The sequence below is a fragment of the Arachis ipaensis genome, chromosome B9 (assembly GCF_059453495.1).
Source record: "Arachis ipaensis isolate K30076 ecotype BB chromosome B9, ASM5945349v1, whole genome shotgun sequence".
NCBI classification, from domain to species: domain Eukaryota; kingdom Viridiplantae; phylum Streptophyta; class Magnoliopsida; order Fabales; family Fabaceae; genus Arachis; species Arachis ipaensis.
The window spans coordinates 109,694,578-109,710,184 of NC_142444.1; the positions used below are offsets into that span (position 1 = coordinate 109,694,578).

Consider the following 15,607-nt stretch of genomic DNA (forward strand, 5'->3'; position numbering starts at 1 on the left):
AATTGATTTATTTTGACCAACCAAGTGAATTCATGTAGATAGTTGCATATAGGTAGATTGCATTTAGTTAGTTCTCATTGAATAAATGTCATACCCCTTACTTCATTCTTGGTTTAAGCATGAGGACATGCTTAGTTTAAGTGTGGGAAGGTTGATAAACCCCATTTGTAGGGTTTATCTTATGCTTCATTTAAGTGATTTTATCACCTTTTACCCACAATTATTCAATAAAATAGCATAGTTTCATGATTGTTTTCCAATTTGTGCTTAAGTATGAAAACATGCTTTCTAGATCCTTAATTAGCTAAATTTGATTCACCTTTGATTCCACTAGATGCCTTGATTTGTTTGTTAAGTGATTTCATGTTGAAAAGGCTAGGAATGGATCAAAGGAGTGAAGAGGAAAGCATACAAAGTGGAGAAATTATGGAAAAGCCAAAGAATTGGAAATGTGCATCCACGCGCACGTGCACTGTATGCGTACGCGCCGATGGGCGCACGTGATTTTTTTAAATAGAAAATGTGCCCAACGATTTCTGAGAGCTGTGGGGCCCAATTTACAACAAACTTTAGTGCCAAAATGCATAAAAGGACCAAGGATTGAAGGGGATTATCATTATTCACTCATTTTACTCATTCACACACATTAGGATTAGTTTTAGTTAGTTTTAGAGAGAGAATCTCTCACTTCTCTCTAGGATTAGGCTTAGGATTAGGTTTAGTTCTTAGATCTAGGTTTTGATTCATGCTTCCTTCTACTTTTTCCTCTCAATTCTTTGTTGTTACATCTAGTTCTTTTATTCCTTTGTTGTAATTTCTTCTATTTTGTTTCCATTACTTTGTTGTAGATCTACTCTTTCTTCTTCTATTTTCCTTTAATGCAATTTGAGGTAATTCATTTAGATCTTGTTTTCTTTAATTGTTGTTGTTAATTTCTTACATTCAATTGTTGTTAGATTTTATTCTTGTTGATTGATTTACTATGCTTTATTCTTTTGCCTTCCAAGTGTTTGATAAAATATTTGGTTGGATTTTAGAGTAGAATTTTATATTCTTGTCTTGGGAAGTTAACTTAGAAACTCTTGAGTTACTAATGTCCAAGTGATTGACAATTGGGAGCCATTAACTCTAGATCTCACTAATTGATTTGGTGGAGAACTAGGACTTATGGACTTGGATTGACATAGCTCATTTGACTTTCCTTTATTAGTTAGAGGATGAATTAATGGGGTTGATCCTTGCCAATTTTCATGTTGTGGTTAGTGATAGGGATAGAGATTCTTGACCACCAAACCTTGCCAAGACCTTTGTTAGTTGTTAGTTTATTTTCCTTGCCATTTATATTTCTTGTCAAAAATCTCAAAAACCCCAAACATACCTCATAACCAATAACAAGGACACTTTATTATAATTCCTAGGGAGAACGACCCGAGGTTTAAATACTTCGGTTATTAGGATTATTAGGGGTTTGTTACTTGTGACAAACAAAATTTTTGTATGAAAGGATTAGTGTTGGTTTAGAAACTATATTGCAACGAGAATTTATTGTCAATTCTAAACCGTCAAAAATCCAATTATCAGTAGGTTGATTTCATTTCCTCATACAGCTCCGAAGTAGCTTTTTGTCAGACAAGCCCTACCATTTAATTAAGATCTCCTCTTTCTATTTTCCATTATTTTTAATCATGCGATGTCTCAATACCATATGTGGCTGTAGTTTACAACCTTGCTCATCAATCAATAAGGGTGTGGGAATAGTAGTCGGTTTAGGGGTGTCTTCACATTTTTAGTAAAAAAATATGGAAAAACGGGTGGATCTTAGCTATAGAGGGCAGAGCAAGCCTATATGCCACTTTTCCAATTTGAGCACTAATCAGAAAAGGGCCGAAATACCTCATGGACAATTTCTGGTTCTTTCGAAGTGCCACTAAATTTTGTTGATATGGTTGCAATTTGACATAAACAAAATCACCAATTTAAAAGACAACCTCACGCCGCTTGCGATCTCCTTGCGCCTTTATTCGTTGTTGCGCCCGTTCTAAGTTTTTCCTCAACGTCACAAGGACCATATCCCGCTGTTGTAGCTGTTCTTGCAATGATGGAGTGTCTGATGGTCTTGGTTCATATTTGAGGAGAGAAGGAGGATCTTTCCCAAAGACCGCCTTGAATGGCGTCATGCCAATGGCCGAGTGAAAAGAGGAATTGTAGCTATAGGCAGCCCATGGTAGAAGCTTGAACCAATACTTGGGGTTCTCTTGAGTGTAGCATCATAGATACATTTCTAAGCACCAATTAAGGACCTCAGTTTGGCCATCTGACTCATGGTGATATGTTGAACTTCTAGCCAATTTGATACCATGAGTTCCACGACATTGCTCCCAGAACTTACTCGTAAAAACTTTATCACAGTGTGAAACAATTGAATGGGAAATTTCATGCACACTCACCACAGTTTGAACAAAGGCTTCTGCCACTTTAGGAGCTGTGTAATCAGTGGGCAGCGGAATAAAATAGAACAATTTTGATAATCTTTCGATCACCACTAAAATAACTGAGCAACCATGGGACATCGGAAGGCCGGTGATAAAATCCATCGAGATGTCCTGCCACATGTGTGAGAGAATCAGCAGAGGTTCAAGGAGCCCTGCGGGTGGTTGTGTACTATACTTTGCCTGTTGGCAAATGTTGCAAGCTTTGACATAGTCGCGAATAGATGAAAACATTCCCTTCCAAAAGAATTGTGTAGCTAATCTTCCCAGAGTTTTCTTATACCCACCATGTCCTCCTATCAAAGAGTCATGGCTTAGATGCAGTAGCTGTTGAATTAAAGGAGAGCCAACCGGGATTACAATGCGATCATCCCAGTACCATAACCCATGGCATTGTTGCAGCTGGGCAGAGCATTGTTCCATCTTTGAGAAAGCCACATCTGGCCTAAAAGACCGGTGTTCTTATTGTAACAATGGCACCAGACTGTCGGTAATCGTGGTAAGCTCCAAGAAGGCATGAGACAGCCTATCCATGCCTTTATTTTCGCATCCTTTCTTGTATTCACTTGTAAAATTATACCTAAGTAATTTAGCCAACCATGCCTGCTATTCCGGGGTGTGGATAGTCTGCACTTGTAACTCTTTAAGGCTCTTGTGGTTTGTTCGTATTACAAATTGATGACCCAACAAGTAGTGCCAAAATTTAGACACCGCAACTAGAATTGCCTGCATCTTACGTGCATATACTGACTGTCTTTGTACAGTAACTGTTAGTTTCTTAGAGAAATAAGCAATCGGATGACTGCTTTGGCTTAAAACTGCGCCAATTCCTATCCCTAAGGCATCCACCTCCAAAACAAAGGGGTTATCAAAATCAGGCAGTGCCAAAACTAGAGCATTGGACAAGGCACCCTTTAGGGTGGTAAAAGCCTCCATTACTAGAAAAGACCAACTAAAATTATCCTTCCTTAAAAGATGAGTCAAAGGGGGCAGCAAGCACAGCAAATTACCGGATGAATTTTCTATAATAACTGGCCAAACCAAGAAAAGCCTGCAGTTGCTTAAGAGAGGTAGGAACCGGCCACTCCATTATCTCCTAAACCTTAGACTCATCAACTCGAACCCCTTGATGGGAACCAACATGTCCCAAATAATACACTTCCATTTTGCCAAAGGAACACTTTGATAGTTTAGCATATACTGCATTGCACTCCAGAATATTCGACATGTGCATTAAATGGTTTAAGTGTGATTGCCAATCCAGACTATAAACTAATATGTCATAAAAAAACGAGAACAAACTTGCACAATACCTCAGCAAAGATGGAGTTCATCAAGCTTTGAAGCGTAGCTGGAGCATTCATCAAACTGAATGGCATTACCAACCACTCGCAGAGACCTTGGTGTGTCTGAAAAGCAGTCTTAAAGCAGTCCTCAGGGAGGACTCTGATTTGGTGATACCCGGATCGCAAGTCCAATTTGGAGAAGTAATGGGCACCAAACAATTCATCTAAAATCTTATCCACCGTTGGCATTGGAAATGAATCTTTAACTGTGACTGTAACGCCCTAATTATCCTAAACTTTACCTCGCATCGTAAAGCAAAGGTTAATCAGAGCTTACGACAGTTCTAAGCTCATACGTGTGTATATATATATATATATATATATATATATATATATAGAAGGAATAGTATGATCTAAACGACCGGTGAAAGATATAGCACAAAAACAGGATTTGATAAGCGCAAAACGTCCTAACAAGATTCTAACTTAAAGCACAAGATACAGATAAGATATAACAAAAGATAAGTATATAATATCATACTCTAAGACAAACAATCTTGGGTGGATGGACCAACCTCAGAGATCTCAGAATTTCAACAATAATTCTCAGGGCGGTTTCCAACAGAACAATCATAATAACCGCCGATTTCAGTCTCATCAACAACAATCACCTCAGCAGACAAACTCTCAATCCCAACAAGATTCTAATTGGGAGATGAGGAGGAGTTTTATGCAGGAAACCAAAACCTCCGTTAGAAACTTGGAGGTGCAAATGAGCCAACTGAGCAAGCAAATACCTGAAAAGTCTGCAAATACAATTCAAAACTTAGAGATTCAGATGGGTCAATTAGCCACAAAAGTTAATGAAATTGATAAGAGGACCATTAATAGCCTTCCTGGTAACACAATTGCAAATCCAAGAGAGGAATGCAAGGCTATCACCTTGATAAGTGGACAAGTGGCAAGTATGGAAGCACAAGTTAATGAGGAGCCAGTTGAAAAAGAAGCTACAGAGGAGAAGAAGGAAGAAGTAGAGCACGTCCCTCCAAAGCGTGCGGACAACCCATTCCCAGACTCTCTTGACACTTATCCTACATTGCTAAAGGCTCCTAAGTATAAGCCTAAAATGCCATATCCTCAAAGACTTCAAAAGGAGACCAAGGACAAGCAGTTTTCAAAGTTCTTAGAAGTCTTCAGAAAGTTGCAAATTAATATTCCTTTTGTTGAGGTTTTGGAGCAAATGCCTCTCTATGTCAAATTCATGAAGGAATTATTGTCAAAGAAGAAGCCGTTAAAGGGAGATGAGACAGTGGTCCTGACTAAGGAATGTAGTGCCATAATTCAGAATAACTTGCCAAGGAAGATGGCAGATCTAGGGAGCTTTCAAATTCCATGCACCATTGGGAGCACAACCTTTGAGAAAGCATTATGTGATCTGGGAGCAAGCATCAATTTAATGCCCTTGTCTGTGATGAAGAAGCTGCAAATCCAAGAGGCACAACCCACAAGGATAGCATTATAGATGGCAGACAAGTCTATGAAGCCTGCATACGTATTAGTGGAGAATATCTTGGTCAAAGTGGGTAAGTTCTTCCTCCCAGCAGATTTTGTGATTCTTGACACAGGGAGGATGAGAATGCCTCTATAATTCTAGAAATACCATTCCTAGCCACTGGAAGAGCTCTAATTGATGTAGAAGTGGGTGAATTAGTGCCTAGAGTGCATAATGAGCAACTGGTCTTTCATGTCTTCAAAGATATACATTCAACAGGTGAAGAAGAGAGTTGCATGCAGACTGGGCTTATTGATCCAAACCTTCAAGAACCCCCTAATGATGCACAGCAGAATCTACAGCTCAAACCTCCTATGGTGACGATCAATAAAATTCCTCCTAACATCAAACCTAAGTTTGGTGTTGGTAATGCATCATCCACCAAGGAAGAAGTTCCCAAAAAGAAGAAAGTACCATGAGGATGGAGAAACAAAAAGATCTCCACTGAAGGTTTCTCTCCAGGAATGAAAGTGGTGTTGACTAGCAATCCAGTATGGATTTATACAGTAAACAGAATCCTCTCTCTGGAGCATATTGAGCTACTTTATGGAGACACAGGAAAGAAGTTCAAAGTAAGGGGTGAAGAGCTGAGCCCCTATGATCCTCCTCCTTAGAGGAGCTGATCGTCAAGCTAGTGACGATAAAAAAGCACTTCTCGGGAGGCAACCCGATAATTTCATATCTTTAGTTATTTTTCATAGTAGTGATCTTCTTATTTATTTGATTTTTATTGAGTTTTTACTATTTTTCTTTCGTTTTACATGTGTTCTGATCATGCAGCTATCTTAGAACAGGAACCGAACACTTCAAAAAAAAAGGGTGTTCGACGCGCAAGCGTCGCTGACGCGTACGCGTCATGCATGAGTACCCAACACCCAAGAAATGAACAGAGAGTTGGGCAGGAGTGGCGCTGGAACTATGTTTTGCGCACAAACAAAGCGACGCGTACGCGTACCTCACGCGTGCGCGTCATTTGCGTTTTTAGCCACCCACGCGTGCGCGTCCCTGACGCGTACACGTGACCTTGAAAATCAGCGTCAATGAGTGTTTGGGCAGAGAGTTGTGATGGCTTGCAGCTGGAATTGTGCTAGAGGCACAAACTTGATCACGCGTGCGCGCCCTTTCCACAAATGGCCATCCACGCATGCGCGTGCATGACTCGCACGCGTCATATGAGAACTTCGGTTCCCAGGCCACGCAAACAGAGAGTTGTGCGTTCACGCGGCCGCCTTCGCGCAATTCGCACAAACCAAAGGCACGCGTACGCGTGCCAGACGCTTACGGGCCACTTTCAAAATCAAGCGACCCACGCGTACACGTGCTGTACGCGTACGCGTCGCATGCGCTGCACAACTCCACTAGTGCACCGCCCAGTTTTGATTTTCATTCTCTCTCCCTCCCAAATCCTACTTCTCTCTTGTTCTTTTATCCTTTTATTTTTCTTTCATCATACTATTTGTTTTTGTTTTCAATTCTTCTTTGCTTGAGGACAAGCAAACCCTTAAGTTTGGTGTTGTCGCTTCGCTGATGAATTTTCTGTTTATATTTATGGTACCAAAGGGAGGCAAATCATCTTCACGGAGGAGCATAGCCTGAAGAATAAAACGGCCACTAGGATAACTGAGGTGGTTGAATTCCTTTCATTCTATATTCTTACTATGTTATGTTCCGGTTTTCTGCTATTTTGTCTCGTTTATTGCATGATCCTTTATTAGATAAACTCCTAGGTTCTAGTTTATTTCTGTTATTTTCAAAATTTCTGTTAGTTGCTTTAATTCTAAAAGGTGTCTCATGTATTGCCCACTGAGCTTGAAATCAAAAAGAAAGAAGAAAAAGGGGATGTAATGCATGAGAAATTGAGTTTATTTTCTAAGAGTAGTCTCATTTATTCAGATGTGGTTGTATTTCTGTAACTCTGAATACATGACATGAACATGGCATATTTAAATTTGAATCAAAGAATGTTGATGTACAAGGAATAGGAATTTAGAGAACTATTATGAAGTCTCTGCAACAAGTAAAAGTTTAATCCTTGAAGTAAAAGAAACAACAAAGAAAAAAAAGAGATATAAAAGCGAGGTCCAAGGCTCTGAGCATCAATGACTAGGGAGGTCAAACATGATTAAAAGCTCAAAGAGTTGTTTCCCTAGTCATATGCTTATGGTGTTCTTGTGTCAAGTAATCCTTGAGACAAAACATTTAGAGTCGAGATCAATTGCAATTAACAGAGTATGCCAAAGGCTTTGAGCACCACTGTCTGGGAGTAAGTGAAAGAAAAATCAGAACTTCAAGAGAGTTTTCCAATTAAGTGCTTGTGGTGTTTCTGTCTCAAGTGAAGCTTGAGACAAAACATTTAAAGTCACGGCTAGGCTCAAGGTGCAAAGCACTAAAGAAAAAAAATTTGTTGTGTTCAAGGGTTAAATTGAGTTATAAAAGATCAGAGAATTCATAATATGATCTGAATTCTAATTCCGAATGACAGTGACATCCTTCTGATTCAAAGGAGAGTGAGATGTCAAAACTATTCAAGATTGCAGTTGTAAACCCCACTATAAGAAGAGACATGGGCATAGTCGAACTCTCATTCTCATGCAAATTCACATTCTAAGCCTATATTAGTTTGGTTGCTTGAGGACAAGCAACAATTCAAGTTTGGTGTTGTGATGCGTGAGCATCTTTCCTATTTTTTCCTAGTGAATTTGCATTTAATTTGTTGAGTTTAATCAATAATTAATTATCTTTTAGCCACTATGGATGCTACTTCGAGTCTTGTGTAATTCTATTTATTTTAGGTAGCATTTGGTTGGATTTGATGGAGCTTCTGCAGAAAAATAGAAGAAGGCTATACAGCGCAGGAATGGCTTAGAGGATGGAGAGGAAGCTTGCACAAATGGAATCAGCACAAGAATTAAAGAAGATGACAGCGAGGAGCGACGCGTGCACGTACCTGACGCGTGCGCGTGATCTGGAGATTTGCACAGCGACGCGTGCGTGTACCTGACGCGTACGCGTGACACGCGAAGAAGACCATCGACACGTACGCGTGACTGACGCGTATACGTGACATGCGCCACGTGCAGAAAACGCAGAAAACGCTTATTATAATTAATTCTGATTTAAACTTTAATTTTTATAATAGGAAAAGATATTATATTAGTTTTAGAAAATAGATTTTAAATTAATTAGGATTAGATATAAAAGAGAGAAAGAAACTTCTCTTCTGGGGATTCGAATATTATTCCACTTTTCATTCCACCTCAGCCCAATTTACAGTTTACCAGAATCCTTATTTTCTCTCTAAACCATGAGCAACTAAACCTCCACTGTTAAGGTTAGGAGCTCTGTCTATTGTATGGATTGATACTATTATTTTTCTATTTTAATTCATGTACTGATTTATATTTCATGGATTATTTTCATTCTTTATCTTATGAATTTGGGTGAAACGGAAGTATGACCCTCTTTCTGATTGAGTTCTTGTATAACTTGGAAAAGCTCTTTACTTGAACAACAGCTTGAAAAGATATTCTCCTAAATTTTTAATTATCTGGACTTAACGGGATACGTGACATATAATCCTCTTATATTTGGGTAATTAGGATTTTTGTGGCATAATAACTAGAATTAAACTTCACCCCCTAATTGGAATTAATTGACCAAGGAATTGGCAGTTGATGAAAGTTAGAGGAGACTAGAAAGGTCTAAGGAATTAGGGTCTAGTCACATATAGTTTGCCATGAATTAAATCTTGCATGATTAAAATAAATTAATAAGAAAAGTCAATCCGGAAAATAGATAATTCTAAAGCCTTAACTGTTTCTCCATACATATTCCCAACTTATTTATTTGTCTGTCTATTGTTTAATGCTTTTGAATACCAAAACACTATTTTCTGCTTGTCTAACTAAGTAAATTAATCAACCATTGTTACTTAGTCCATCAATCCTCATGGGATCGACCCTCACTCACCTGAGGTATTACTTGGTACGACCCGGTGCACTTGCCGGTTAGTTTGTGGTTATAAATTCCGCACCACATCACCCAACGCATTAACAGCCAACAGGATATAACCCTGACACTCTTTCCCACTATAATGCACCAGTACAGAGTTCAGGTAATACCCCATAGCTACCACTGCTCCATTCTCTCCCTTCGGTATAAACCGAATTGTCCGTTCAAAGCAATCCAACAAAACCCAATTCCTCGACAACCAATCAAACCCCAAAATCATCTCTAGCCCCACCATTGGTAAACAGATCAAATCGTGCACAAAGTCCTTACCCTCCAGCTTGAAACCTACTTGTCTACAACCTGACCTAGTCATAACTGTCTGATGCGGAGTATGCACATGCAGATCAAATGGTAACTCTGACACTTTCAAGCCTAATTCCTCAACCTTAGCAAATGAAATAAATGAATGCGATGCTCCAGTATCATACAATGCAACTAAAGTCTTATCACCAATTAAACAAATACCTTTCATCAACGGATCCGGCTTGGAAGCATCCTTGGCATTCACAGCAAAATCTCGCCCCTGGTGCTGACTCTGACCCGCACTTGGGTTCTTCCCACGTGTGCAATCCCTTGCAAAATGACCAGGCATGCCACAGTTGAAGCACCTACCTATACCAATCTTGCAAGAGTCATATGGATGAAAACGTCCACAACAATCACAAGCTAAATCTGAAGAACTCTTACTCTGATTTCCTCTCCCTTTGCCACGCTGAATCTGATCATGGGAGTTCTTTCTAAAGCCTCCTAGCCCTTGAGGCGCATATCCTCCTCTCTTGAAGCAACTTTCGGATGAAAATACTTGCCATGCCCCTGACTAGAGCTCCCTCCATGAGTGTCCTTGGATGCCGCACGGTCTTGGCATACTCCTCCACCACCCTTACTTTGTTCACTAAGTCGGAGAAGACACGGATCTCCATAGGAGTCACAGCAGTCATAATGTTGTCCTTTAGCCCCTTTTGGTATTTAATACACTTCCAACTCTCATAAGCCACCGGGGCACCCTGACATACCCTAGAAAACCTACAGAATTCCTCAAACTTGCTAGTGTAATCTGCCACAGACAGGGAACCTTGCTTCAGCTGCATTAGTTCTATCTCCTTTACTTCCCTTGCAAACTCAGGAAAGTACTTCTTATAAAAGATCGTTTGGAACACCTCCCACAGAATATCGGCGTTCTGAAGTTATAGCAAGCGACACTCTGCTTGCCACCAGGGCTGGGCCTCTCCCGCTAGCTGATAAGCGGCGAACTCGACATATTGATTGATGGGAACATGATGCGCCTGTAAAGCATACTCCATAGCCTGTAACCAGTGGTCCGCTTCAGTAGGATTAGTGGATCCTCGGAAATTTGACGGATGAACCTTGAGAAACGTTGCCAAGGCCATCAGAACACCACTCGTGTTATCGCCGTTTCCCTCAGCATTGTCATTGGCATTCCCTTCACCGTTCCCGTTTCTGTTTCCGGCCGGTTGGCCCAATCTCTGCACAGCTTGTAAAGTCGCAGCAGCATTAGCCTCCATGGTATTTGCTAAGTTAGCCATGGCCGCCATGAATTCGGCATGGTTGTCAGCTGGTTGCTCATTCCTATTTTCTCGTGTACGTGTTCGACCTCATCCGTAAGTGGCCATGTAGGGTTCCTGTCTACACCAAACAATCGATATCAAGGTGATCAGTCTCAATATCAAAAGCCTAGTGCTTCAATTATCCCAAACAGGCACTCACAAACAAGCTTGCTATGCAATATCAAACACATAACCTAATAGCATCAAAGAAAAGACACACAGAGTATGCAATGAAGCACAATCGGTCCATCCTTCAGGCTCACGAGGACGAACCGCTCTGATACCACTAAATGTAACACCCTAATTAGCCTAAACTTTACCTCGCGTCGTAAAGCAAAGGTTAATCATAGCTTACGACAGTTCTAAGCTCATACGTATAATATATATATATATATATATATATATATATATAGAAGGAATAGTATGATCTAGAAGTCCGATGAAGGATATAGCTCAAAAACAGGATTTGAAAAGCGCAAAATGTCCTAACAAGATTCTAACTTATATAATATATATATATATATATATATATATATATATAGAAGGAATAGTATGATCTAGAAGTCCGATGAAGGATATAGCTCAAAAACAGGATTTGAAAAGCGCAAAATGTCCTAACAAAAGATAAGTATATAATATCATTGGAAACTAGCCACGGTTCGCGGAGTTTAAGCCGGCTAGCCATATACAGATATACAGAACCAGACAGTAAAAACAACTTATACAAGTTTTGTTCTCTCAAATACAAGCCTCTAGGCAAAACTAAAATACAAAAGTGAGAGACATATATAAAATAAACTAAAAGACTCAAAAAGATGTCCGGATCCTCCACTCTTGTCACCAACCAGACAACTCACCTAGGTGGGTTGCGACCTGCATTTGAAAAATACAATAGACATATGGTATGAGAACCGGAGGTTCTCAGTATGGTAACAGTGCCCAGTGATGTATGATATAAGATCCCGGGACGCCAAAGGCAATCCTAAGCCCCATATCCATCACAAGAGTTCAAGCTTAAAGCATACTAAAACAGATAAGCATAATTATATAACCTTAACATAAATAAACCGGGTAATCTATCTTAAGGGATTTCTATTCTAACCAAACACCGCTGTCCCACAGCCTTCACCAACATATCCTCCATGCGATCCCATCGCCACCGCCTTCCGAACCTCCTCAATCCCAGTAGAAAACACAGGTAATTACAATGCAAGTAAATCACAAGTAGAAGCATATGAGGCAAATAATTCAAATAGCAATTAGGCATGTTATACAAATGGGCAAGCCATTTCAAGTAGTCAAAGCATACAAACAGATAGAAAATGCATATGATGAATGCCTGTCCTACTGGCTGTGATATCACATTGTCGATTCAACTGCCAACCTGACACATCTCCATGGAGATGTCGCCCTTCGGAATTCTCATATGGGAACCCCCGAGATATAGTGCTCGGATCACTGTCTAGGTACCAGCGCCTGCACGCTCTATTGATCCGAAGGGATGCGAGCGGGATACTCTTGCCATAGACCTCACATCTCAACGCAAGCGGGACGAACCACCACCCTTATGCCGCCGCCGCTACCTCGACAGGCAGGATCCAAATGTCGTCCCTGCCGGGCGCATAGCGTCTCAAAATCTCAGTAAAAATAATATTTTAGTGGTTTTCAGAAAACATTTTCAATATACATGGATCCATCATCTCTTTAGAGTTTGCGATTCATCTCAACCACTGTCCATTCATATCTCAGTTTCCAAATATCAACAGTTCATCATTTCTCATCTCATATATCAATCATCCTTCAGATAACGACAAACCTTCCTCAGCACGCTAGAAACCTAGGCCTGCGTTTTCTAAGTTTTCCAAATAATATCACCTAGATCCATTAAATTCTTTCCCAATATTTTAAATGTCTAAAACTAGGCCCAAGAGTCTTAAAATGGTGTTATAGAAGCTTACAACCTTGTTGGGAAGGTGGAATAGTTGAAAACAAGTAAAATTTGAGAAACAGGGCGTGTGCGGCCGCACAGGAGTGTGTGCGTGTGCACGCCCAAGAGATTTTAAAAGTGTGCGTGCGCACAGGGGGGTGTGCGTACGCACAGATCCTGAAATCCATAAGGTCTGTTCACTCGCACAGGGTGTGCTAGCGCCCCCCCGATTTTTCAAGGTTTTTCACAGAAAACACATTTTCTGACTCAAAAATACCTACTGAGTCCAAAAATCATAATTAAATCCTCAAATTCTCACTCTAACTTTTCGAAATCTATTTCGGGCAATATAATCACTTAATTAACTAGTTGATTAGCTGTAGTTCTTATAGTGACCGCATTCAAAGCGTAGTAATTTGTGCAAAAACGCTAAAAGCCATCTTTCTTTTTAACCAAAAGAACCAGTGAGGAAAACGGGCTAGTGCATGGTCGTATAATACCCTCTGCCAGCATGTCAGCCACTATGTGCTCTATTTCAGATTTTTTACTGTGAGGGTATCTGTATGGCTTAACTTTGACCGGTGGTGCATTAGGCACAAGTGGGATTGCATGATCATGAGACCGAGGTGGAGGAAGGCCCTGTGGATTCTGAAACACTGCCCTATAACTGTGCAGCAACTGTGTAAGTTCTGACTGTAAATCAGCAGGTAATACAAATGGAATGAGGTCCTTGCTGGGAGCGGGTTGGAGCTGCAGAGTATATAATGTCACAATTTCCTTCGTGTGGTTTAGCCTTTTGAGCTGATGGAACTGTGCTTGTGCCGGTATATGGTTCATTTCCCTTGCAAAGTGACCAATCGATCCCCATCTAAAAAGGTAATGAATTTCTTTTTTGTAGTTCACCAAGTGTATATCCAAAGTTTCCAACCAAACATCACCTAAAACAATTTTCTCAGTTGTAATTGGGAGCACAAAAGTAGTGATGAAGAGAGTATGGTCATGGATCTGAACCGGAACGTCCTTTACCTCTCCCTCGCATTGGAGGAGATCACCAGTTCCCACTTGAACCTTGAATTGTGACACCTGGTGAACAGCCAGTAACAAAAGCTTGGTGAGGGCTGGATGGTTGAAATTATCCAAACTGACGCCATCCATCAAAACACGAACATCTTTCCCATTCATAGAACCAGAGAATCAATTTGATCTCCTATCTGGAATTCCTGTCAAAATGTTATAAGAGAGGTGTAATGGTTCATGCGGATCAGGTTCAACCGGCAGTGGCTGCTTGATTTCGAGATTTTCTTCCACAACAATCTCTTCCCAGGGTAATTCCTTGACAGATTGGATTAAGAAATAGTGTTTGGCAGCACAACGATGCGAAAGAGAGTAACGTTCATCACACGTAAAACGAAGGCCCTTTTCTCGCCGAAACTGAATGTCCATTGTAAGACCCAAAACCTTTGAAAAAGGGCTATCAATAGCTAATTTCAAATTCAGTGTTTCCGTAGCTTTAATTTCAGAAATTTCTTTATTAAATAAAATTAAAGCAAGTTTTGATTTATTGAATTTGAGATAAGTTATGATTATTATCCAAATTTGATAATTATTGGATTATTTTCTATAATTATATTATAAAGTTGGTAATTGTGAAATAATAAGAATTTTTATATGATTTGGATTAAATAATTAATATTTTAAATATTAATACTATTACTTTGGAAAATAAAGGGTTTAATTATATTATTTCTAATTATTTTGATTTGGGCATTCTATGGAAAATAATTTGTAAGATTGATGAGCAAATAGTATTTTTCTATATACAAATAGTATTGGATTTAAATTGGGTTTCAATTACTATATTTTCCCCAATTTTATTTGAAATTACTAAAATGCCCCTAACCCTAATTTTCAAAAATGAAACCCCAAGGCCTTCATCCCAGCAGCCGAAAACCCAATGCTGTCTTTCCTTTCACCTTCAGCAAGTTTACCAAACCTGAAACCCATAGCAGCACCCACGGTTCCTTTTCTTGTTCCGTGGAAGAAGGAAATAGAATCAGGAAAAAGGGGAGATTCGAGAGTGAGGGTTTCGCCACCAGTGGAAGGAGGAGGCAGAGTGGGGACCCCGCGCTACTGCCGTTGCCCAGAAACGCGTTCACTGCCGACTTTGCGGGGCTTGGGTTGTTGCGGTCGCCCTTCGCCGTGATGCCTGTCGGCGTCGCGCCTTCTGCGATCAGCCTCGCTGTTCTGCTTTCCGTCAAGTCCGTCCCACTGCTGCTGTCGCCGAACCAGACAGAGGAAGAGGGAGACTCTTTCGCGGCGTCACCGCGCCGGACCGCCGCGCGTGAGGAGCCGGGCTGTCACTGCATTTCCCGTCGCAGAGGAGAGAGCCCAGAGAAGAGAGAGAGGTCGCACAATGTTGAGGGTGAGAGATGCGGACCAGTGGCGCGTGCGGGAACGCGACCCACTGCGCGGAGCTATCGCCGCCGTTTCTGCCGCCGGCAAGCCTCGGTTAGCATCACCGGAGCTTTCGCCCGTTTCTGTCGCTGGGGAACCTTGCTGCCGTCGCCGGAGAACCTCACTGCCGTCATTGGAGAACTCTTCCGGTAAGGGTTTTAATTGAGGTTTCTGCCATTTTGGATTTTGAGAAGGTTTTGATGCTGCGCGGTTTTTATAGATGACCCATCGGAGCTTCTGGCCGCCGCCGGAGCTGTTGCCGGGGCCGATTCGAAATCGCAGCTGCTTTGTGTTGTTATTCCGGTAAGAAATTATGTTTCGAA

At 40.7% G+C, this 15,607-nt stretch overlaps 1 protein-coding gene across 1 annotated transcript; it reads right to left on the bottom strand.

The window, feature by feature from the left end:
• Positions 1-4,368: 4,368 nt before the first annotated feature.
• LOC148545870 (uncharacterized) lies at positions 4,369-10,426 on the bottom strand. The gene is made up of 4 exons (XM_088499102.1): positions 10,141-10,426; positions 9,361-9,950; positions 4,573-4,581; positions 4,369-4,479 (listed from the first exon to the last, which is right to left on the bottom strand). The coding sequence occupies exons 1-4, from the start codon at positions 10,424-10,426 to the stop codon at positions 4,369-4,371; spliced, it is 996 nt and encodes a 331-aa protein (XP_088355228.1).
• Positions 10,427-15,607: the final 5,181 nt, after the last annotated feature.

Bases quoted from the DNA above. Each gene is read 5' to 3' on its own strand.
- LOC148545870 (XM_088499102.1), bottom strand. From the start codon at position 10,426: ATGCAGCTGAAGCAAGGTTCCCTGTCTGTGGCAGATTACACTAGCAAG. The intron at 9,951-10,140 runs GTATTTTCATCC...AGATTGGTATAG, and splicing joins TCTAGTCAGGGGCATGGCAA to GTAGGTGCTTCAACTGTGGC.